This window comes from Dipodomys spectabilis, unplaced genomic scaffold (assembly GCF_019054845.1).
Source record: "Dipodomys spectabilis isolate Male_0828 unplaced genomic scaffold, ASM1905484v1 ptg000366l, whole genome shotgun sequence".
NCBI lineage: Eukaryota > Metazoa > Chordata > Mammalia > Rodentia > Heteromyidae > Dipodomys > Dipodomys spectabilis.
The window spans coordinates 2,502,387-2,526,676 of NW_024871043.1; the positions used below are offsets into that span (position 1 = coordinate 2,502,387).

Consider the following 24,290-nt stretch of genomic DNA (forward strand, 5'->3'; position numbering starts at 1 on the left):
GGTGACCCACCTGGGGGACCCTTAGGAGCAAAACAACTCTCTTAGACTCTAGCCCCCTGCACGAAGACAGGCAAGCAGCAAAGGGAAAAGCATGAGGTCAGCTCTGAGCAGTCTCCCGCAGGTCATGGGGAGTGGGGGTTGGGAGGACCGGGTAAGGTGAAGTGACCCTATCTGTCGTGGGCCAGCCTGGGGGGTTCATGTTTTTCTCTCATGAACTTCAGACAGAACATTCTCCTCTCCCCACCTCCCCCCGCACACACACACACACACACATCGTACCTCCAGTCAGGGTCCCTGAAGCCTTGGCAATCTCCCCTTCGAAGATGCGCTGCCCGTCTAGCAGCATGGTGATGTCTTTCACGCCTCGGAACGAGTGGATCCGGGACTTGTTGTAGTTCCAAATCCTGATCATGGCTACTTGGCAAGGGTGGGCAAAGTCGATGGAGATGGAGTGGGGCCGGCCTGGCGTGAAGGGCGCCAGCCACACGTGCATGTCGTCCTGGGTCCTGTTCACCCCGTCCACCAGGTTGGCAACCACGCGGGGGTCCTTCCCGTAGGCCGGCAAGACGTTGATGTCAGGGGGCTCGGCGCGGATGTCGGCAACCTGCACCGGCTCCCCCTGGGAGCTGAAGATCTCTACCCCGTTCAGGCCCACGTAGTGTCTGTCGCCCCACGTGGAGGCGATGTGGATGACCAAGTGCTGGCCGTAGGGCAGGATGGGGATTTTGAAGTCGCCGTCGCCGCTGCCGCCTTTGGTCTCGGGGGAGCAGTCGCCCTGGCCCCTGCCTGGCCCTGGCTGTGGCTCCGGCCGTGGCTCCCCGTCCCTCCGTGGGGGCGGCTGGCCCTGCCGCCCGCCCGCCCTCTGCAGCTGGAGGAACTCGTCCAGGATGTCGCTCTGCTGCTCCGGCCGGGGGATGCGGCCCAGGTGGAAGCGGTCGAAGGCGCTGAGGGAGTCCCAGGACTCACGCAGCCAGTGCTCCTGCTCCCCACGCCACCGCAGGCGGGGCGGCGTCCGGGCTGCCCCGGGATCTTCTGAAGGGAGGAGATGGTGTGGCAGTCTGTTAATGGCGCGCGCGTGCACACACACATACACACACACACACACACACACACACACATACACACACCCCTTAACTGGGGTCTTAAAAGCTGAGGTTACCATGGCCAGTTCTCTGCCCAAGAGGCCCCTCCTGGCATGTGAGGGCCAGAGATGGCTTTGCCTGGGACAGTCCCTGCACACAGCAGCGACCTGGTGCCCATAGCCTACGACTACGCTACTGGACACGCACGTCGCCATGACGGGCTTTCTTGCCAGGCCTGGCTTTGAACCATGATCATCAGGGCTCAGTGTCCTGTGTAGCTAGGATTACAGGCGTGAGCCACAGGCACAGGCTGAACTTTGGACTTATTTATTTATTTGGTTGTAAGGCTTGAACTCGGAGCCTGGGCACTGTCCCTGAGCTCTTTTGCTCAAGGATAGTGCTCTACCTTTTTGAGCCACAGCTCCCACTTCTGGTTATCTGAGTGGCTAATTGGCGATAAGAGTCTCTTGGACTTTCTTGTCCCAGCCGGCTTCAAACTGCAATCCTCAGATCTCAGCCTCCTGAGTAGCTAGGATTATAGGTGGGAGCCACCGGCTCCCAGCTCTAGACTTTGAACTTTATAAGAAGACAACTACCTTGCAAATCAGGGGAAATGGCAAGGTGTGAATCTGGAATGTTCCCCAAAGACCCATGTGCTAAAGGCTGGGTCTCCTGCCCAGGACACCATGGGGAGGGGATTGTGGGGGCCTTGGAAGGGGACCCTGAAGCAGGCCTATGCGCTTCCTCTCTCCATACCTCGGCCACCAGCAGCTTCCTCCACCCCCACAATCCCATCATGCCCTTCTGACTCGCCACAGGCCCAGACCAATGGGGGCCAACGACACACCTTCCTTCCTTTCTCCGTGATAAACCTTTCTTCCTTTGAAGTCGTTTACCTCGGGTCTTTTGTCACAATGATGGAAAGCTGGCACAGGAAGACTACTTGGTCGGGTTAGGGACCTGGCTAATGGTCGTTCTGTTTAGAAATTCCCATGGCCAGGCAAGTAACAAGTCAGCCACATGAGCGGCTATGCTCAGGCTGCCCAGCCCCGGGCTTGGATGGTATCCCAAGGGCCTCATGGTAGAAGAAGGCTCACAAAAGAACAGTAGGGGCTGGCTGCTGCTGGTGTAACCCCAACACTCTGGAGGCTGAGCAGGAGGATTGAGAGTTTGAGGCTAGTCTGGGTTACATAGCAAGAACTTCTCCAAAAGACTAAAGGCTGGAGATATATTTCAGTTTAGCATGTGTAAAGCTCTGGGTTCCACCACCAGACACACACACACACACACACACACACACACACACACACACACACACACACACAAAAGGAAAAGCCAGACAGTGTAGCACATCCTAGCATGAGTGACACTCACATGCATTAATAGTGATTCACAATGGAAGGACTTTTATTTCCTTCTTTATAATTCTATCTCCTATGTTCCTTGAACTCAGGGCCTCATGCACGCTTGGCTTGCTTGCTTGCTTGGTACTCTACCGCTTGAGCCATCTCTCCAAATCCAGTTTTGATGGTTCATTGGAGATAAGACTCTCACAGATAAGGTGGCTCAAGTGGTAGAGCGCTAGCCTTGAGCTGAAGAGCTGAGGGACAGCGCCCAGGCCCAGAGTTCAGGCCCCACGACTGGACCCAAAAAAAAAAAAAAAAAAAGAATCTCACAGACTTTCCTGCCCAGGCTGGTTCTGAAGTGAGATCTCAGCCTGGGGTAGCTAGAACACTATAGGCTCCCAGATTATTTATTACTTTTATAATCCGGGGGGGCGGGGGGGGGGGAGAAATGTTAGTAAAAGAGTGAACAAGGCATGAATATCATGAGTTCAAGGCTAGCCTGGACTACATAGATAGATCTTGGAAGGAAGGAAGGAAGGAAGGAAGGAAAGGAGGAGGGAGGGAGGCAGGGAGGAGGGAGGGAAGAGGAGGGTAGGAGGAGGGAGAGAGGCACAGAGGGGGGGGGGAGGGGGAGGGGGGAGGGGGAGAGAGAGGTAAAAAAACAAAGCAAGCCAGCGTGTACAGTACAGGCTGAGGGCTCTATCTGCTTGTGTCCCGAGGTACAGGGTACAGGCAAGGCCCCCCTCCCAGGCCCTGTGCTCACAAAGACTCTAAAAGTGGAGGTGTGAGCAAAGGCAGTGGCGGGACATGGCGGCTGAGTGACGGCCAGCCACGATCTCAGAATGTCACTCTGGAAAAACAACAGCCGGTGCCCCCGACGCTCAGCTCTCATCGCACACCGGTGCCCTGCACTCCGTTTCCTGCCTGTCTCCTCGGGGCCGGGCTCCATCCATCATCTCCTCGCTCGCCTCCCCCCATGCCGCCTCTCGCTCTGCCTGCAGACGGGCATAAATCTCTCCTGCCCAGACGCGGAGGCAGAGGGGAAGGGAAGCTGATGTGGTCCCAGGACTCTTTCCAAGGGGATTGCTCCCCAACCGCCTTTATCCTGCCCCAGGCCCTCCCGGGAAAAGCCATTCTTTTGTCTAAACCCCCCCCCCAGTCAGCTCCCCCTTCTTGATGTCCTGATGTCCTGTGGGCGTCCCTCCTCTCAGGCCGGCCAGGGAGGGCGACTGGGGGGGGACACAGCCCTCCCAGGGGAGCTTAACGAGCAGCCCTCTTTAAACTGCCCAGCTATGCAGCCAGCAGTGGCACCCGCCTATAATCCTAGCTACTCAGGAGGCTGAGACCTAAGGATGGCGGTTCAAAACCAGCCCAAAGAAAAAAAAGCCATGAGACTGTTATCTCCAATTAATCACCAAAAACAAAACAAAACAAAAGCTGGAAGGAGAGCTGTGGCTCAAGTGGTAGAATGTCAGTGGAAAATCTCAGGGACAGTGCCTAGGCCCCGGGTGTAAGCCCCAGTACTAGGACCAAAGATGGGGCCACTTTGCTAAGCTCCAGCGAGATCCTTCTGGAAAATGGAGCCAGCAGGGGAACATGAACAAGAGGTGGAGACCTGGCATCATTCCCTCCGTTTTATTTTCTCTTTATTTTTGTAACAAGGGTTTACTATACAGCCCTGAGTGGTCTCCACCGGTCACCCCACTAGTCCTCCCGCTGGGCTGATATTTTGGCCACATGCGGGCACTTCTGGAATGTTCTGCATGGACACTGGTCCTCGGGTTCTCTTAAGGTCACAGCACAGTGAGACCTCAGAACAGAACTCAGGCAGTGTCCCCCAGTTCGTAGTTCATGCACCCATGGGAGGGGGGGAGGGGGGGAGGGGGGAAGGGAAGAGGAATCACGCTACATGTTTCTTCAGGGCTGAGACTGGGATTTGCCTTCCGGGAGTGAGTAATTTGAATTTTCTAAGCAACTTTCCTTTTTAGCATGACTAGCTTAACAAGCATTAAATCTCAAGGGCTCCGCTCTTAATGTGTCATCGAGCCAGGCAGCAAAATGTCTGGAAAGAAATTAAAGCGAGACGACGTCTTTGAACTTGGGCGGGCAGGGAAGACACCGTAATCCATTCACCGGGAGGCTTGGGGTCACCTGGCTGGCAGCAGGCAGGTGAGAGGTGACAGGCCCTGGGGAGTCCTGTGTGTGGTGGTGTGGCACCAGGTCGGTCACCTCAACCTCAGCTTCTGTCTCTGTAAAAGGGGGGGGTGTGTCACCAGCTCTGATGTCACCCAGGAAAAGCGCCACCGGCCTCTTCTTGGCGCAGAGCTTGATTAACAGCCTGCAGGCCACGGACCCAGCCAACATGGCTGCTGTGCTCATTGTCCTCCCCCACCCCAGCAGAGTCCCCTCCCTGTGCTCCACCCTCCATGCTGAGTCTCTGAAGGAGGTGGGCAGAAGGTGCTCAGAGCCACAGGGACTTGCTCTTTGAGGAGAAGGGGAGAGGAGGAGGAGGAGGAGGAGAGGGGAGGGACAGAGAGGAGATGGGAATAAAAGAAGGAGGAGGAGAAAGAGGAAAAGGAAGTGAAGGAGGAAGAGGAGGAGGAGGAGGAAGAGAAGGAAGGAGAGGTGGAAGAAGGCTGGGGACAGAGAAAAGGAAGAGAAGAAAAAAGCCAGCCTGGCACACACTTGTAATCCTAGCTACTCAGGAGGCTAAGATCATAGTTCGAAGTCAATCTGGGCAGGAAAAGTTTGTGAGAGTCTTATCTCCCATAAGCCACCGAAAAGCCAGAAGTGGAGCTGTGGCTCAAGTGGCAGAGCAGTAACCCTAAGCACAAATGGTCAGGGACAGTTGCCCAGGCCCTGAGTTCAAGCCCTAGGACTGGCACTTGCATGTGTGTATGTCTGCACACATGCGCGCGCACACACACACACACACACACACACACACACACACACACACACACACACACACACAGAGTTCTAGAATAGCCCAGGTTACTGAATATTTTCACACCAATTGGGAACATCTGGGCAGTGGCAGTGGGTCAGACTGCTTACCTCTGCTGGCTGTCTGGCTGTCACCATGACGACAGAGGAGAGCATCCTTCTTCGGGCCCCTCCTCCCACTGGCAGGGCGCTCCCTGTTGGGAGGTTGGTTAAAAATGTCTAAGTCATCGCTGCAGACTTTGGGGGCTGCTCTCTGGGGACGCTCTCCAGCAATGGCATTCCAGCTGCTTGTCCTCTGGGGACCTTTGCCCTCGCCGGTCTCTCCAGGACCCTGGTCCATGACCTCGGCTGATGGGAGCCCGCCCTTCCCATCCAGCGGCTTCTCAAAGCTCAGCCAGGAGGGTTGGGGCTTGGATTTCTTACTCCCCGGCTGCCTGCCCTTGTCTGGAGAAGTCTGTAACCAGCATGGGGGGTTCCCAGGAGGCTCGCAGATCTTCCTGCCCGTGAGGGTTTCCAGCTGTTTGGCCAGAGAAGGCTCTTCTTCCGGGGGGGCCCCGCTCCCAGGTGGGGAGGAGGGAGGGATGCGGGGCTCACTGCCCATTGAAAGAGGGGGTCCCTGAGGTGCTCCGCCTTCCTCTAACTTGGAGGAACTGTCTTTCGTGCAGTTAGTGGAATTCTCCGTGTCATCAAGGAAACTGGCTTGGGAAGAGATCTTCTCGACAGCCAGAGCTTCGGCGGGCTGTGAGCTACTGAGACCCGGGTCCCCGTCCCCGGTGGCTGGAGCCACTGCCAGGCTGGGGGCAGCCGAGCTTCCTTCCCCGCCAGCACCCAGGGCCTTGTGGGTAATCTCCTCGCTGTGCAGGTGAGCAGCAATGGTGAGGCCGGAGGGGACCTCTCCCCTGCCTTTGTCTAGCTCACCATCGAAGATGCACCTGTGGTTGACGTACACCCTCACGTGCTTGGCCCCGATGTTAAGGTCCTGAAATCACAAAAAATGAAACCGAATGAGGATACCCTCCAGGGCAGCAGCCTCACAGGCTGAGTTTGGGGAAGAGAAGATCCCCGAAGCGAAGGTGAAGTACTAGAAGGGTGAGGTTCCAAACCAGGCACTGGGGGCTCATGCCTAGAGTCCCAGCTCCTCAGGAGGCTTAGATCTGAGGATCACCGTTCGAAGCTACCCCAGGCAGGAAAGTCCATGAGGCTTTTGTCTCCCATTAACCACCAGAAAACTGAAAGTAGGACTGTGGCTCAAAGTGATAGAGCACAGTAGTTCAGGGACAGTGCCCAGGCCCTGAGTTCAAGTCCCACAACTGACAAAAAAAAAACAGAAAAAGAAAGTGGAGCCTGAGACCAGGATGTGGTACGGGCCAAGGGAGAGAAAGGACACAGCTGGAAGAGCCACGTCCTCAAGTGCTGGACACTGCTGCGGGTCCCCGAGGCTCCTTCCTGCACCTCCCCACAGCCCTTTAAAGGCTGGGGGTAGTTGAAGGCTGTCCGTGGGGCACTGCCCCCCCCCCCCCCATCCTGGCCACACAAGCTGCAGCAGACAGGAGACTCTCCCACTTCCTCTGTCACCGAGATAGGGGAGGAGCCCGAGGGAGGTGGAGGGGATTGCCCCGGTGGCTTCTAGGTTTTCCAGAAGATTCCATCAACATGGGGAGATGGAGAACACAGGCCCATCGTGTGACCTACAGTGACCTCCGCCAAAGCCCCGCCCGCCCTGGCCAGCTCCCCCATCTCCCCCTCCCCTCCCCCCACGGGCCCGTGTCATGCTACTCTTCATATTCTCTACTGTCACGGCTCACGGGAAAGCCAGATTGAGCCTCTTCTGTCTCTTCCTGTCTAGGGAAGAGTTTTATTCTCCAGCTTTATATCAAGGAGTCTCAGAATGCCAGACATAATGAACAGTATAATAAGCTAGTGTACAGAGATGAACATTTGCACCCGGGCCACGCCCAGGGAACCAGCTCCAAACTCCAGCTCAGCCCACCCAGAGCTTTCTCCCGCCCTCGCCAGCCCTCCCCTCCTCCCCTGGCTCAGTCCCCACTCCACTGGCCATCCTTACAGACCAGGTCAACCCTGATGGTCAGTATTACAGACCGGGTGCATTTCCTAGAAGTTTTACATAGAAAGGGATCCTGGAGTGTGTGCGGGCTTCACCCAAGTCCTATGCATCAAGTTGTCTTCCCTTTTATTGTTGAGGAGCATTTGATTTTACAGAGGTGTCCCATGAGTTGCCCGTCACCCCTACAATAAAACTCAGGGAGTAGCTGTCCTATTGGGAAGCCACCTGACCAGGGGACCAGGAGGCAAGGTGATGGAGGGCCCTGTTTGTCGGGGCTGAGGCTGATTTATACTGCTGTCTGGCAGAATCACTAACAGAGCCCTCTTCTCGCCTGCATGCGTTTCCTGACGGGGACAATAAATGACAGAGTCTGTCAGAGAGCCACAGCCCGTGGGGAACGCTCGCTCGCCTGTCAGGCTGGGCAGCGGTCAGGCAGGATCTGAGCCGTCGACCGCTCCTCCTACTTCTCCACTCTCCTGCTCTCTGTGTCCGCTTGCTCGCTGCCACGGGCCTGGGCTTGCTGGCTGGTCCCAGCTCCTACTTGCTCTCTCACCTGCCGGGGTTCAGGCTGTCTCCTATGGCGCATGCTCACAGGAGTCCTGGTTATCTAAATGTCCAGCCCTGATCCCTCCACCAGCCCCAGACACAGCCTGACTTCTCCTCCTGCTACCTCACACTTCATGCAGCCGCAGTAGAAGAAATTGTTTGTTTTTTTGTCAGTCATGGCACTTGAATTTAGGGCCTGGACACTGTCTGAGCGTCTTTTGCTCAAGGCTAGAGCTCTACCACTTTGAGCCATAGTACCACTTCTGGTTTTCTAGTGGTTAATTGGAGATAAGAGTCTCACAGGGACTTTCCTGCTAAGGTTGGCTTTGAACCTCGATCCTCAGACCTCAGTCTCCTGAGTAGTTAGGATGACAGGCGTGAGCCACCAGCACCTGGCCCAGTTGGAATTGTTCACTGCTTTCCCCAGGCCTGGTCTGCTCCTGATGCCCAGTCCTGCACCCCCCGAACCCTCTCTCAAGCCACTCAGCCACCAAGTCCTTGCGTTCGCTCCAAAGACAGCACTGCTTGGCCCCTCTGGCCTCCCCAGAATGCTCCCCCCCAAACCAGTCTCTCTGTTCCCACGCTACACTGGCCACACACACACCCTTGACACCCTCCCCCCCGCGCCTCTTATTTTCTACACAGCAGCCAAAGTCTTTTTAAAAACAACCTTGCTAACCTAGCCACTCTGGAGGCTGAGATCTGGGGATCGCAGTTCAAAGGCAAGAAAGTTCCTGAGATGTATCCCCAATGAACTATCAGAAAGCCAGAGCGTAGAGCTATAGCTCAAGTGGTAGAGTGCCAAACTTAAACAAACCGCACTAGGCCCTGAGTTCAAGCCCTAGTACAGGAACAGGAAAAAAAAAAAAAAATTGCCACATTTCCTCTCAGGGCCTCTCCACTCTCTCCCAGAGTGGTCAGAAAGACAGTGAGTGGTCCATCCCTTCACCCCAAGTCACTCCTTTCTTGCTGTGGCTTTGGATCTGCTCTTGGCCTGGGGATCTGAGACCCCAGAGATGTCCACAGCCTCGTGCTCACCCCCAAGCCCTCCTGCACAAAGGTGAGTGCACACTAACTAAACCTCTAGATCACTGTGTTACAAGGTGTGCAGGACAACTTAGCATGAGAGCCGCCAAGCCTGCCACCATGGTGGGAGCTGGGCTTCAATCATCCAATTGCAGTGTGGCAGGCTACTATTTGCTGGGGGCCAGGCATGCCGATCCCAAAGCACTGGTGTGTGTGTGTGTGTGTGTGTGTGTGTGTGTGTGTGTGTGTGTGTGTGTGTGTGTGTGTGTGTGTGTGTGTGTGTTAAGCGCGTGCTGGGAATTCATCAGGAAATAACTATTCAAGGCCAGCACAGGCAGCTGTCAGTGACTACTTCTGCAAAACCACTACCCGGTAAACATCTGGTGAGGCAGATTTGAAGAGGTGTCTGTGTGTGGGGGATAGCCTGCCCATCCAGCCCAGGTGTGAGGGATGTGTCTAGCTTCCCAATAAGACAGCTGGCCTCCAAAACATGTCTACTTCCTTTCCATGACCAGCTGGCCTCCCTCATCTGGCCTCTCCAGCTGTCCTCTGGTGCCTAGTGCTCCCCTGAAAGTCTGGCTAGGAGGGGTCTGGGGTTGGGAGCTGAGGCAGGGGAGGGGGGAAAAGGGGCTCCAAGACCATGCAGGGGGCCAGGGGAAGGGGAGATTACTGCCCTGCTGGGTAGCAATGAGATCAGAGGTATTTCTAGCATGCCCCGCCTATGGGGAGATTTGGCTTGAAGATCACCCAGAGAGGGATTTCTGGTAAGGAATACATGTGTTTGGCACTTCTCTGGGGATTACAAGTTCAAATAGTAAAAGCCTGCATCACCCCACGCCATCCTGAAACAATCCTGCAAGGTAAATATTAAACCTGAGCCAGGCACCGGTGGCTCACGCCTGTCATCCTAGCTCCTCAGGAGGCTGAGATCTGGGGAGTGCAATCTGAAGCCAGCCTGGGCAGGAAAGTCCGTGAGACTCTGATCTCCAATAAACTACTCAGAAAAAGCCAGAAACAGTGGTGTTGTGGCTCAAGGGGTAGAGCGCTAGCCTTGAGCACAAAGAGGCTCAGGGACAGTGTTCAGGTCCTGAGTCCAAGCCCGAGGACCAGCAAAATAACAAATAAAAAAGTAAGCCTGTGCCTTCTCTGTCACATAGCTGGCTGGGCATGGCTGGTCCCCGGTCTTGTCCCCGGGGTCTCTACCCTCTGCTTCATGGGGGGACCTGAAAGGTTCTGGTGTTTTTCCTGCCTCTCTCCTCCTCTTCCTCCAGAGCCAGATGTTGGCCAATCACAGTGAGCCTGCATGACCTAGAAGGAAGGTTCCAAGATCATCTGGGGCCAGCCCTCCAGGTAGCTCCACAAGAGGAGGTCTCAGCTTTTCTGGGGAGCCCTTGTGGAGTTTTGGGGGGGGGTGGAATGAGATGTCTTCCTCTGTTACCTGTGCATACCCCGGGTCCACGTGGAGCACCCGCGGGGGGCTCGCACAGGCCTGGTCTGCAGGAGTCACTGCAGTCACAAGGCCCACGTGTGGCATCCGGTCCTCACTCTGCTTCCCCAGGTCCCTGTTCCTGGGGCCGTTCACAATCACCGGCCGTCTACATGAGGGGGAAAGCGCCCAGAAATGTTAACCGGACCCATTCCCAGCCTAAAAGTCTCCTCGCTTTCCGGCACCTTCTTTTCCTTCCTGCTTAAAGAAGGCTTGGTTGGATTATTTTTCCCATTTAACTTTTCCTTCCTCCGATTCCCATAGACAAAACACTGTATTAACAAGCCGCGTCTACCGGGCTGAGCTATATTTCCTATAAACTCCACATTTTATCTCCTCCAAAACACACAGTAATAACGTTCTCTGGAGAATATTAAATCAAATCAACCTACAGCTGTATTTGCTCGCGCTTTTCTGCCCCCAGTAAATGGTGCCAACAGATGGCTGTGCCTTACGTAAGCAGTGGCTTGGTGGGGGAGCGGAAGGGGGTAGGCCAATGTCCCCCACTGGCAATGTGTCTTAGGCCTGGGATTCCCACTCCCTCTCACATGAGCTCTTAGAAACTGCTTGGTATGCTGGGTATTGTGGCTCATGCCTGTAATCCTAGCTACTCAAGAGGCTGAGATCTGAGGATCCCAGTTCAAAGCCCACACAGGCAGGAAAATCCATAAGACTCTTATCTCCAAGGAACCAACCAAGAGTCAGAAGTGGAGCTGTGGTTCAAGTGGAAGAGCACCAGCTTGGAGTGAAAATGCTAAGGGAAGAGTATAAGGCCTTGAGTTCAAGCCTCAGAAAAGAGAAGAAAAAGAAAAGAAATCCTTGAGTGCTCATTGGCCAATCAATCAATCAATCAATCAATCACTCACTCACTCTAAGCTGGCTACTCACCCCTTCAGCCACCCAGTAATTCCAGAGCTTCATCTCCGCCAGCCTGAAGTCTGGCAGCTGCAGCGTGTTGCGGATCACGAACCGGAGCTGGAGTGGCGGGTGGAAGTGGCAGGTCCACACGGCAGGGTCCTTCTTGCTCTGCAAGTCCAGCGGGAGAGGGGAGCCATCAGACAACGCCACTGCCTCTTCCCACAGACAACCCGCAGGGACTCCCGTGTCGCGTCTCCGGGGCGGAGGACACTTCCAATCTCACCCATCTGGATGGCTCTTCTTGTCCCTGCATAAAGCTGCCACCCGGGCCCCGGGGTGATCTGCCAACCCATTGGAATTCAAAACGCAGCGGGCTTTATTTTAATCAACTTAATCAGCTTTGAGGAGATGGCTGGGGGCAGGAGGGACGCTGGGAGGGGGAAAGAGCGAGGAGAGGAGAGGAAGCAGACCTCGCCACGGCACCTGCTCTTGGATTAACCTGGCAACAAGAGCATTGGATTTCCTTTTGTCAAACCCTGTTGAATTTTTAAATTCTCCAACAGAAAAGGAACTGGCTCGGGCTTTGGTTGGGACCAGGGCCAGGGCACTCAGCCGTGGGATCTGTCTCGTTCCTTTCAGGATTTCAAGGCATGGAGGCACAGGATGGCAGCTCCCTGTCCAGGATGGGAGTGGCCTGGGGTGGCCAATTTACCACTGGAAGCCAGGGACAGGGCAGGGGCTCTGCCGCATGTTTATTGGAGGCGGGTGGCATGAAGCCACATGGGGGACATCTTGGCTCAGATAACTTGATCTTCTCTCCCCTTGGATGCTTCTAGAAGCCAGCAAAAAAAAACCCAAGCCGGGCCCTGGTGGCACATGCCTGTAATCCTTGCTACTCGGGAGGCTGAGATCTGAGGACCAAAGTTCAAAGCCAGCCCAGGGCAGGAAAGCCTGTGAGACTCGTATCTCCAATTAAACCACTGAAAAAGTCAGATGTGGAGGGATGGGTCCAGTGGCAGAGCACCCGTCTTGGGTGAAAAAGCCAAGTGAGAACACAAGGCCCTTAGCTGAAGCCCCAGTACGGGGGTCCCCCTTAGGTATAGAAAGTGCAGGAGGCAAACCCCTCTGGGCATGCACCCATGCCAGCCTCGGGGCTGTGACCACGCCCCTGGCCTTCTTTATCCTCAGAATAAGGGCACGAGGATCTGTGGAAAGCAGGTGGACAAAGGGGGCGATGGGGGCCTGGGGAAGAGTTTGGGGTGCATCAGAGGCTCCTGTGGGGGCACCACTCACTCTGGCACCGCTGGAAAGGAGGATGGTGACCCCTGGCCTCCTTCACCGCACCCCAGGGCAGACTCCACATGGGCAGAGAAAGCTGCCCCAGCAACCCCAGCTCACAGCCCAACGGGGCAGGGCGCCTTCTACTCACAGCCAAGTTCCTGTTGACCAGGCAGCCCAGCTCTCCGGGCGATGCCGAGTTCCACACATCCACATCCTGAGGGGACACGTACAGCTTTGTGCGGCTCAGGTCGAAGAACTCGACCTCCGTGAGTCCCACCTGCGAGGCGCTGCCCCAGGTGGACAGGATCTCCAGGGTCACGTGGATGGCATCCTTCGTCTCTTCTCTATTCAAGCTCCCGGTGTCCTGAAGAGACAAATATGCCACGGGATGAAGAAGAGATGGGCCCCAGGTCAGCTCCCTGCCCCTCTTGGAGGCCCTACACTGGCTTATTTCTCAGGCTTAGAATAGCACCTGCCACCAGGTATGGTAGCTCATGCCTCTAATCCCTGCTCCTTGGGAGATGGAGATCAGGAGTGTGGTTTGAGGCCCAGGCAAAACCAATCCCCTCTCAACTGATAAAGCTGGGTATGTGGGGAGTGCACCTTCAGCTCATTTATGTGGGAGGCAGACAGGAGGATCAAGGTCCCAGACCAAAAAGCAGGAGACCTTACCTTAAAAAATAACTCAAAGCTAGCTGGGCACTGGTGGCTCACGGCTGTAATCCTAGCGACTCAGGAGGCTGAGATCTGAGGACTGTGGTTCAAAGCTAGCCTGGGCAGGAAAGTCTGTGAGACTCTTATCTCCAATTAACACTAGAAAACCAGAAGTGGTGCTGTGGCTCAAGTGGTAGAGGGCTAGCCTTGAGCTGAAGAGCTGAGGGACAGCGCCCAGGCCCAGAGTTCAAGTCCCATGGCCCAGAGTTCAAGCCCCACAACCGACAAAACAACAACAATAAACCAAATAAAAACAAAAAGAGCTGGGGACATGGCTCCAGTGGTAGAGCTCCTGTCTAGCAAGTCCCAAGGGCCTGAATTCAAATCACAGAACCACCAAAACAGAAACCCCTTGCCACCTATGACTACTGAGAAGCCCGCATGGACTCCAATCCTACCTACTAAGGAGGCTGAGATCCAAGGATGGAGGTTCAAAGTCAGCCTGGGAAGACCCATCTGAGGGACTCTTACCTACAATTAACCAGCAAAAATCTGGCAGTAGAGAGCTGTGGCTCTCAAGTAGTAGAATGCCAGGCTTGAGAATAAGAAGCAAGCAAGGTCCTGAGTTCGAGTTCCAGTGCTAGCACGTGTATACACACACACACACACACACACACACACACACTTTAATAAGTATATACGTAGTAGTGACTAGGCCGGGGGAGGGGGTGGGGGTGGGTGGGGTGCGAGCAGCTCAGTGTGAAGAGCTTGCCTAGCACACGTAAAGCTCTGGGTTTCAACCTCATCACCACAACAAAATAAAAACACGAAAGCAAAGATCATCTGAGAAGCCTCAGGTCTGACCAGAGAGGCACCTGGCTTTGCATGTGCAACCACCTGTCCCACAGCAGCTGCGGGGTTATAGGCTGTGCAGTGCCCGCCCGCCCCCCAACTCAAGGGTGAAGCCCTAATGTACGGAACACATAGAACTGTGTTGGGGGCGGGGGCAGGGCTTTTAACAGGGTGAATAAATTAAAATGAGGCCTTGGGGGTGGACCCCACTCTCAATGGTGTTCCCTGTAAATGATTGCACCCACAGAGGCCCAGCAGGATGCTGGCCCAGAACCTGGGGGAAGACTAAGGGAAGGCACCATCCACCTATGGGGGGCAGATGCAAGCCCCGCCTACACCCGGAACTGGACAAATCAGCGGCTCTGGCTGTCTGTGTATAGTAAGACAACTTGGCACCCTCCACCTGGTTAGGAAAATAAGTGCCGTGGGCAACAATTTCCACCCTAAGCAAAAGATCAGCATTGAGGAGGTCCCTTGTGTGCCCAGCCCGTGCCCACCCCAAGGGGTCTGCTTCATCTCATGTTCCGCTTAGCTCTGTGTGTGTATATACACGTGCGTGCGTGCGTGCACGTGAGCTAGACTAAGGCTTGTGTGTGCGTGCGTGCACGTGAGCTAGACTAAGGCTTGAACTCAGGGCCTAGGTACTATCCCTTAGTGCTTTTTTTGCTCAAGGCTGGCACTCTACCACTTGAGTCACAGCTCCACTTCCAGCTTTTTTTTTCTTCTTCTGGTTAACTAGAGATTAGAGTCTCTTGGACTTTGCTGCCCGAGCTAGCTTTGAAACACGATTCTCAGATCTCAGCTGAGTAGCTGGGATTACAGACTTGAGCTACTGGCGCCTGGCTGGTTTAGATGGCAGCCCCCTTCCCGGGGAAGGCTGTGCATCTGCCATCAGGAGCAGCGGGCCTGTGCCACGGCTCCCTGCGACCCCTCAGGACTGTAGGCGCAGGTCGCCACGAATCATTCCAAGATAGTGCATCCCTGAGTGACGGGGCCCTCTGTTAATTAGCATTGAAAATCTGTGCTGGTTTGTGAGCAGGAAGTCTGGAAAATGAACAGCAACTGTTCCCCACTTAGATTTTAATTAATAGCCAGCGAGACGCGTGATGGCTCCCGGCATGGGCCTGCCTGCTCCCGGCATGGGTCTGCCTGGGTGCGGGGCACAAATCTATGTGCCCATGTGTGTGTGGGGGGGGGGGGATGTAGGAGGGAGGAGAGGCAGGTGGAGGAGGGCAGAGCGGCTCCATGGTGCTCCCAGCAGGAGCACTGCATCCCTTTAGATCCCCTGGGCTCCCTCCTCCTCTGTCTGTCCCTCCTTCATTCCCTGGGCCTGCAGGACAATGACAAACGTCCCAGCACACACAGGCAGAGTGCTGGGAGTGGCTGCTGTTTGTCTAGGTCCGTTGTTGATGGGGGAGGGGAGGGGAGAGGCCTGCAGAGGGGGTTCCTGGCCAGGCCACCCCCTGCTGTGCAGACTGCAAGTTTCTAAATGGAGCAAATCCGGGAGTGGACTCACTGAAGACCCATCAGCTCCTGGAACGCCGCGGTAGGATGGCGCCTTGGCGTGGAGCTGCTCTCTGGGAATGACAGCACCCTGGGGCTGGCCCGCTCTGACCAGGACCACCTGGCCATCTTCCAGGCAAGTCGCTCATCCCTTTTCTTTCCTCAGCCACCCTGACAGGGTGGCTCAGGGCTGGGCATGCACCCCAGCTTGGAACAGGGTGCACCGACCAACGTGCCCAGGTAAGCTTTAACCTGTGGTCCTCCCAAACGCTGCCTGTCAAGTAGGTGGGATTACAGGCATGAGCTACCATACCTGGCCCCCTGGTTGTCATCGGGGGTAGTTCATGCCCCAGCTCCAGGCACACCTTCACAGGCCGTACTAGGTCAATGACAATCAGTACCGCCATTTGCAGTTAGCTTTATTTGCTCCCTAGCTGTCTAATCCTCTTAGCCATCGATCCTTTGTCCTCTAGTGTGGTGTGTGGAAGTGTGGCATTGTTCCCATACTAGCTTGGCTCTCTGGAGATTTGTAGGCAACTCCTACATTCCCCTGCATTCGGCCTTTCTGTACACACAGCTGTGCAGAGAATCCAAGGCCCAGGCAGCAGGTCGCCGGCCCGGGACACCTACACCTTCCTAAGGCCTTCGGGTCCAGCCGTTCTGCTTCAAGTGCACTCTGTCCGGCTCTGCGGCTGTCTTGACCCTGTGACACCCGCCCAGCTTCCCTGCGACCTTGACAGCATTAGAGGTCATTGCCCAAAGTAACTTGCTAAGGCGGATGTCAGAGAGTACTAAAGTTGCTCTAGTCTTTCGTTCCTTCTTCCAACCCTCGTTCCTTCCCTCCCTCTCTTCTTCCTTAGTGGTTCTAGGGTTTGAACTCAAGGCCTTGGACTTGCTAGGTGGGTAGATGATCTACCACAAAGCACACCCCTAGCCCTTTTTTCTTTGCCAGTCCTACAGCTTGAACTCAGGGCCTGGACACTTGAGCCTCTCTGTGCTCAAGGTTAGCACTCTACCACTTGAGCCACAACGCCACTTCCAGCTTTTTTCTGTTTATGTGGTACTGAGGAATCGAACCCAGGGCTTCATGCATGCAAGGCAAGCACTCTATTGTTTAAGCCACATTCCCAGCCCTCTTTGGTTATTTTTCCAACAAGGTCTCTTGATGTTTGTCTGAATTGCCCATAAGACTGTGATACCTATGTTTCCCAAGCACCGAGACTACAGACCTGGACCACCATGCCTGGCTTATTTGTTGACATAAGGGTCTTTTTTTTTTTTTGCCTGGGCTGATCTTGAGCCATGATCCTCCTGCTCTCCGCTTCTTAGGTGGCTGTGATTATAGGTACGCACCACTGGCCCCACTCAGACATAATTTCTATTACTTTCAAGTGTGTGTTGGGGTTTTTTTGGGGGGTGGAGTATGGGTTTATGTACCCACTATTTATGTTTCCTCTGGTTCACACAGGTTGACTCTAGAAACTTCGGGCTCAAGCTTTCTTTCTCTGCGTCCATTACCCCAAATGAGGAGGCAGGGAGACTGCACCAAGGGGTCTGGGCGCCCCTGGGATTGGCCCTTACCTGTGGCACCAGTGCTTGCTTGTCTGTCGCTGCACCAGCCCTGGGCAGAGGGGCAGAGTCACTGTCAGCAGCCTGCAGGACTTCCAGAAGGTTCTGCGGTTGCCTGAAATGAGGTTTGGTTTCGGCAAAAGGCAGCAGCAAACAACCCACAAAGGACAACAACATCTTCCAAGGTGCCTGGCTGACTCTTCTCCACTAGGAGAAGTGGCCATTACTGAGCGAGACCATGTCCTACACGCAGCTCTGAGCGGCCAGACACCCGGCCCCTTGCTTAAGAAACAGCTGCATGGCTGGGTATTGGTGGCTCATGCCTGGAATCCTGGCTACTCAGGAGGCTGAGACCTGAGGATCACGGTTGGAAACCAGCTTGGTAGGAAAGTTTGTGCGACTCTTATCTCCAGTGAACCACCCAAATGCCAGAAATGGAGCTGTGGCTCAAGTGGTAGAGCGCTAGCCTTGAGTAAAAATGCTCAGGGACAGTGCCCAGGGCCTGAGATCAAGTCCCAGGACCAGCCCCCCAAAGTAAGCAATGAACAGCTGCATCATTAGCAAGGAGATCAGAGCACCACGGAAGCAAGGTGACAAACTGATGCCTGCAAGCCAAACCCAGCCTGCAAGGATTGTTTCTGGATGACCTGCCAGCTATGAACAGCTTTTGTTTGTTTTTGGTCAGTAGTGGGGCTTGAACTCTGGGCCTGGGAGCTGTCCCTGAGCTCTTCAGCTCAAGGCAAGCACTCTACCACTTGAGCCACAATGCCACTTCTGGTTTCCCGGTGGTTTATTGGAGGTAAGAGTGTCAGGGACTTTCCTGCCCAGGCTGGCTTTGGACTGCGATCTTTCAGATCTCAGCCTCCTGAGTAGCTAGGATGACAGGCGTGAGCTAGCGGCACCTGGCTAGCTTTTACGTGTTTTACGGGGCTGTTAAAATCTACCCAGGGCCTAGGGATTGTGAGCCCTTATTTATGTCGGCAGCTGCGTGCGCGAGGGCCTGGTAAGTGCGATTTCCACTTGGGGTCCGTGAGAATGTCTGGCTCTGCCTCGCGCCTACTTATGTTTTTGACACGTAGTAAACAGAGTTCCCCCTGGGGTGGATCCAGGCCTGGGGGGGGGGTCCGCTCAGGGCCAGTAAATTCCTCCTTCATGCTGAAGGAGAGCAGCTCCCCAACATTCTGGACCACCGCAGCCGCGGGTCGGGGACTCTGGGTGACCAGCGTGCCGGCTGCACCACGGCCCCCTTTCTCCCCCTCTGCCGGGCACTCTGCACCGTGCACAGCCTGCTCCACTGGGCATGGCGGCCCCAGTAGTGCGCCTGTGTGCCCAGATGAGAGCGGGCCTACAGGCCCCAGCTGGTGCATCATTCTGAGGATGAACGTTCCCCGAAGATCTGGCAGGGGGTGGGGGGGCGGTGTCTATTTTGATAAGGAAGCCTGGTGACCCCTCGGCCTGAGGTTGGACGTGAACGGGCCCGGGTGTTACCTCTGATCTCACTACACTAGAGAAAAAATGAGTTTAAAGAACCGTTCGGGGCCACTGTGGCCCACGTCCACTGGGGAGCCAGTTCACCACCCTGCCGTGGAAGCCTCGAGTGGGCTTGGGAGACCAAAATGAGGGGGCCACAGGCCATTTGCCTTAACAAAATCAAACACACACTCCTTGCTTTGGGGCTCAAGTCTGTGAGGGAGGGCAGGTCATGTGGAAAAGAGAAGCAAAGCAAAGGAGACCCCGGGTACTGCGTGCCCGCTGCCCTGCCCTGCTGCCCTCCCTGGGCTCCGAGGGGCGGGCACCTGCTTCCCAGGAGGCCGATGGTGTCACTGTGGCTGATGGCTTGGGCGCCTCCAGCTGCCCTGGCTGGCTCCTGGGCTGTGGTCATCGGCGTGGAGCGAGGCAGCTGAGGAGGAGAAAAAGCCTGTGAAACCTAGGTTAGCAGCCCGGGTGTTGTGATACATGCTGTAGTCCCAGCTACTTGGGAAGACTGTGAGTCCAGACCAGGCTACACGTAAATGTGAGACCCTACCTTAAAAACAAAAACAAAACTTGGGGCTGGGAAGGTGGCTTGGTGGTAGAGCGCTTGCCTTGCATGCATGAGGCCCTGGGTTCGATTCCTCAGCACCACATAAGCAGTAAAGGCTGGAAGTGGCACTGTGGTTCGAGTGGTAGAGCGCTAGCCTTGAGCTGAAGAGCTGAGGGACAGCGTCCAGGCCCCAAAGTTCAGGACCCACGACTGACAAAAACAAACAACAACAAAAAAAACTAAAGCAAAAAGGGCTGGAGGCATGGCTCAAGGGGTAGAGCACCAGCCTTGAATAGAAAAGCCAAGCTGAATATGAGGCTCTGAGTTCAAATCCCAATACTGGGGTTTGAAAACAAAAACACAAGCAAAAAAAACCAAGCCTGTAACCTTGGACAAAGCACTCCAGCCCTGGTCTCTTTGCCTGCAAAAGGCGCAGAAAGGTCTAGACACACAGAGGCCCGAGGACTCACTGGGACCACATGAAGGGATGCGCCCAGAGACAGCGGGGCTCTGTGCATGTGGCACTGGACTTTGGTTCATGCTGTTTGCTGATAGCGTCCAGCATCCTGGCCCATGGTCTGGATGCGAGGAGGGGACCAGACCTCCACTGCACGCTCCCAGGGGAAGATCTAGCAGCCAGGCTTTCTCTGTACCTCCTAGGCCACATCTGGAGCCAGGGGCTCCAGGAACCAGGGAATCGGGCCAGGGCCTGGGCTACAGGAGTGCAGAGCGGAACCTGGCCTTGCTCTTCCCCATCTTCCATGGCTCTGGGGCCTGGGTGCACGCACCTGCGGAGGGCTGCTGGGGGGCTCAGCCTTCCTGCCCAGGAAGGCCTGCTGCAGGGCGGCGTTCTCCACCTGGATGGCTCTCAGCACGGCTGACGCCTCCTCCTGGCGGTCCTCCGCCGTGCACGTGGCTTTGCGGGTTGCTGACAGGGGCCTCTCCCACCGGCTGCTGGGTCCTGGGGAAGCAAACAGCAGGACTTCCCTTTGGAGAGTGTCCTCTAGCCCTGGACTGTGTGCGAAGAAGACACAGCGCCCTCCAGGACGACAAGGTCAGGGCCGGAAAGACAGAGATCCTGGAGGACTGGTCTAGATGGAGGGAGACTGACGGGCCTGTGGGCGGTGCAGTGGATGCCCAGACCAGCGCCCTGAGCTGTCAGGAGCCTATCATGGGTGGGTGTGGGCGTTCAGACCTGTGGTTTAGCTACTAGGGAGGAAGAGATCCAGGGATCAAAGTTCAAGGTTAGCCAATGGCTGGGTTCTGCTGTGGGCAGCTGTCATACCGAGAGACAAGGGACAGCACTATAGAAGGGTCACAGTGTGGCTTGTGTGGCAGCGGCAGGGCCCACATGTTAGGGGTGTGGCTCTGCTCCAGGGGTGTGGTTCGCACAGCAGGGTGTGGCTGGAGTGGCCAGGGTGTGGCCGGCCTAGGAAGTGGAGGTCCCCAGTTCAGTCCTCGGTACCACCAAAAAACAAGACAAAACAAAAACAAGGATGCTGTCGTAAGCTGGGCACTGATGGCTCACACTTGTCATCCTAGCTACTCAGCAGGCTGAGATCTGAGGATCGTGGTTCAAAGCCAACCTGGGTAGGAAAATGGTGACTCTGATCTCCAATGAACCACTGGAAAACCAGAAGTGGAGGTGTGGCTCAAGTGTAGAGAGCTCGCCTTGAGCAAAAGAGCTCAGGGACAGCATCCAGGCTCTGAGTTCAAGCCCCATGACAGAATGTTGTTGTAGGCCACGGAGAAATTCCAATAGTGTTGGTGCCTAGATGACAATGCTGCATTAATGCTGAGCATCCCGAATTTCACCCGTGGACCGTGGCCCTGCAGAATGACTGCCCTGTTCTTTGGCTCTGAGAACTGCTGGGGGCAGAGGGAGAAGAGAGCTGTGTGTACACGCACAGATGTGTGTGCATATCAATGTGTATGTAAGCTACTCCCAACCAATATTACAAATATGACATCGAACTCGCACAGAACATACTTCCACATGAACATACGTTCACGTGGCTCTTGCAAGAATTCTGGCTCTGCCAGCTGCCCCTGCACCTTCGAACCCTCCCACGTGCCCCACCTCCTCTCTAAGTGACTCTGTACCCCCCACGGGCGAATGCCAGGTAAACAGCTGCTCTGGATTCTGGAGGGAGAGGCCCCGAGCCACGTTCCATGGCTGCCCAGGGGCAGGGCTGGGAAGTGACTCTGTCCAGCAGAGCCTGGCAAAGCCAACTACGGCCACGCAGATGCCCGTGGACAGTCCTGCACCGAGCTCGGCTTTGAACGGTGGTCACTGGTCCCTCCTGCCTGCAATCCTAGCTACTCGGGAGGCTGAGATCGGAGGATCGTGGTTCTCTAACCCTGACTAAACTACAAAAAACCAGAAGTGGGGCTATGGCTCGAGTAGTAGAGTGCCGGCCTTGAGTAAAAAAAGCTCAGGGATGGCGCCTGGGTATGGAGTTCAAGCCCCAGTACTGGAATCCTCCCTCCCTGGCCTCCAGGACTGGCTGGTAAAGGGAGGGGTGCAAGCTGAGGGCCGGGCCTGAGATGCTCCCCTGAGCACAGGGTTACTGAGTTGGGCACTGCCAGCCCAGGCCTGGCCCTCATTGACCTCACACTCCTAGGCAGAGGGGGCCAGGCACGAGCACAGGGTAAAGCTGGGGGCAGGGTGGGGGGGGGGACATTTGAGAAGAGGACGTGGGAGTGGAGGCCCACAGGCGTGGGAGTCCTGTGAGTATCTGCTGCTCTAGGCTTTGGGGACAGCAGGTGCCAAGGCCCCCGGGGGAGGGGGAGGATTGAAATGGGGTGTATGGGGTGCGAGGGAGAGAATGGCCAGCCGTGAGGATGGGGCCTGGAGCCCGGGGGACCCCAAAGGCCTCAGCTCCACGGTGACTCCCACACGCTGCTTCCTGCTCCGGTGCCGCACCTGTCATCATCCCGTTTGTCAGACGGGAAGATGGGAAGTGACTTCCCTTGCAGACCTGGACCCGGGAGCACTTGCAAGCATGTAAAACACACATCTGCCTGGAGCAGCTGTACCCGGGCAAGGCGGCCCCCGAGCAGAGGCGGCCCCCACAGAAGACAGCGGTGCCCAGCACCCTTGGCACTGCTCTAGTGAGGGAAGGAGGGAGGGAGGGAGGGGGGAAGGAGGGAGGGAGGCTCGGTGGTGCCAGGATGAGCAGAATGTGAAATTCATGAGCTCCTCTCCATTTCCCACGCATCACAACTGATCAAACCAGCTCCCCAAAAGAGCAACAAGCTGACCCTGGCCTTTTTCTCCCCCTCTGTCTGGCTGATTTGCAGGGCGAGGGGCCTTTCTCCAGGGTGGGGGTACAGAGGTCCACAGCTGGGCAGAGAGACAGTGGCCCCGAGATGACCGGGGAAGCCCTGGGCGCCAGAGGGGCGGGGGACGCGCTGTCCTTGGCCACGGGCCCTGCACTCAGCCCTTCTCAGCGAGGACCATGGACAAGCCACCTCCCCTGTCAGCATCTTTCTTGTGTGTGTGCCAGGCCGGCAGCGGCCCCCGGGGGTGAGGGGTGGGGGGGGGCTGCGTGTGCTGAGTTATAATATGCTAAGATGATGTGCTTCCAAATGAAATCACCCTTTCTCGGAGTGAAGGTCAGCGCTGCGGCTCAGGCCCCGTGCTGTCCCCGCTCCTGGATTCCCAGAAACAACCCCCCCCTTCCCTCACACATGGTCCACCCCACATGGCCATTCCCCCCCCCGCCCCCCTGCAGTGCTTGTTCCTGCAAAGCGGCCTGTTAACTCTTTCTGACACCCTCGTACCTCACCCGGGGGCGGACGCCAGGGAAAGCGGATTGATTTTCTCCGCAGATGGGCACAATGGCCGATTTATGCACGCGGTGAATTTGAGCCACCAGCCACCGCCAAATTGCACATTTTAATTTATCCCCGACTGCTCTTTTCTGGTTGTGAAGCATCCCTCTTCTCATAACTGCACTGTGCTTTGCTTTCCTGGTGCTGGGCCTTCTCCGTCTCATAGGCGAACAACAGGCCGATCGATCGGGGACATTTAACCATGAATGCAACACGGGGTCACTAAGAAGATGAGGTCACAAACCCACGGGGTGAGCCGCCCCTCTCCCAAGCTGTGACTGCCAAAGCTCCAATTCAGAGTCCCAGAGTCCCCCCCCCATCGGGTCCCCCCACCACCCCAGAGGTCAAAACGGCCAATGTGAAATCTAAATGCTGGGGGGGAACCGCCTGTTGTATGTCTTTTATACTTTTCTTTTTTTTGGAGGGTGTGTGTGCGTGTGTGTGCGTGCGCGTGTGTGTGTGTGTGTGTGCGCGCGCATGTGTGTGTGTGCTTCTTTGGGGTGTGAACTCAGAGCCTCATACTTGCTAGGCAACCACAAGCTTCAAAAAACAAAAACGAAATCCAAAAAACTGGGATGAGGTTCCTGACATCTCCCGAAAAGCTGCCTGAAACTGGGCAGGGTAGCGCATGCCTGTAGTCCCAGCACTGGGAAGGCTGAGGCAGGATTGTGAGTTTTCGGGCCAGCTCGCTAGGGAACTGTCACCGTGGAGTCCGGTGTGAGGTTAACAAGGCCCGTGGGGTGGCGCAGCCCCACCGTGGGCACAGGCACTGCCCGCCATGGGCAGGTGGCTGGCTTACTTGGCTTGCCATTGTTTGGGGTCTCTGTGCAGGCAGGTGCCTGTTAACCCTGACCTATGAAGCAAGAGCAGCAGGAGCGGCTGGAGCTGCTCTGATCCTCACACCGCGGGTGCTTCTTTGCCATGGTGACCAGGGAGCTCATGGGCCATCTTCGCATAGGAAGGGATCTTGCTTTTCCCTCTGGGAAAGCCTCTCGGGCCACGGCCATGGAGGCGATGCCCCGCTGTCAGCGGAGGGACCTGCGGCTCCCCAAGCATCTCAGGGTCAGAAAAGTCAGGGAGCTTGTGAGGTGCTGAAGATGCGCGTCACACCCCACTTCCAGGCCCACTGAGTCGGAAGGCGTGGGGCTTCGATCCCGTCCTTGGTGTTTTCCTTGGCTTTGCTGATAATTCTCATGCAGGTCCAAATCCGAGAACC

At 56.0% G+C, this 24,290-nt stretch overlaps 1 protein-coding gene across 1 annotated transcript in view; it reads right to left on the reverse strand.

Moving 5' to 3' along the window:
* Nucleotides 1-24,290, reverse strand: part of LOC122096314 (katanin interacting protein) — a 118,004-nt gene that overhangs the window by 17,373 nt on the left and 76,341 nt on the right. The window contains exons 9-15 of the mRNA XM_042666869.1: nt 20,026-20,198; nt 19,011-19,114; nt 17,227-17,329; nt 12,785-13,000; nt 11,386-11,523; nt 5,486-6,353; nt 280-1,032 (exon numbers count right to left, since the gene is read on the reverse strand). Of these exons, the coding sequence (XP_042522803.1) occupies nt 280-1,032; nt 5,486-6,353; nt 11,386-11,523; nt 12,785-13,000; nt 17,227-17,329; nt 19,011-19,114; nt 20,026-20,198 (2,355 nt within the window). The remainder of the gene's footprint in view (nt 1-279; nt 1,033-5,485; nt 6,354-11,385; nt 11,524-12,784; nt 13,001-17,226; nt 17,330-19,010; nt 19,115-20,025; nt 20,199-24,290) is intronic.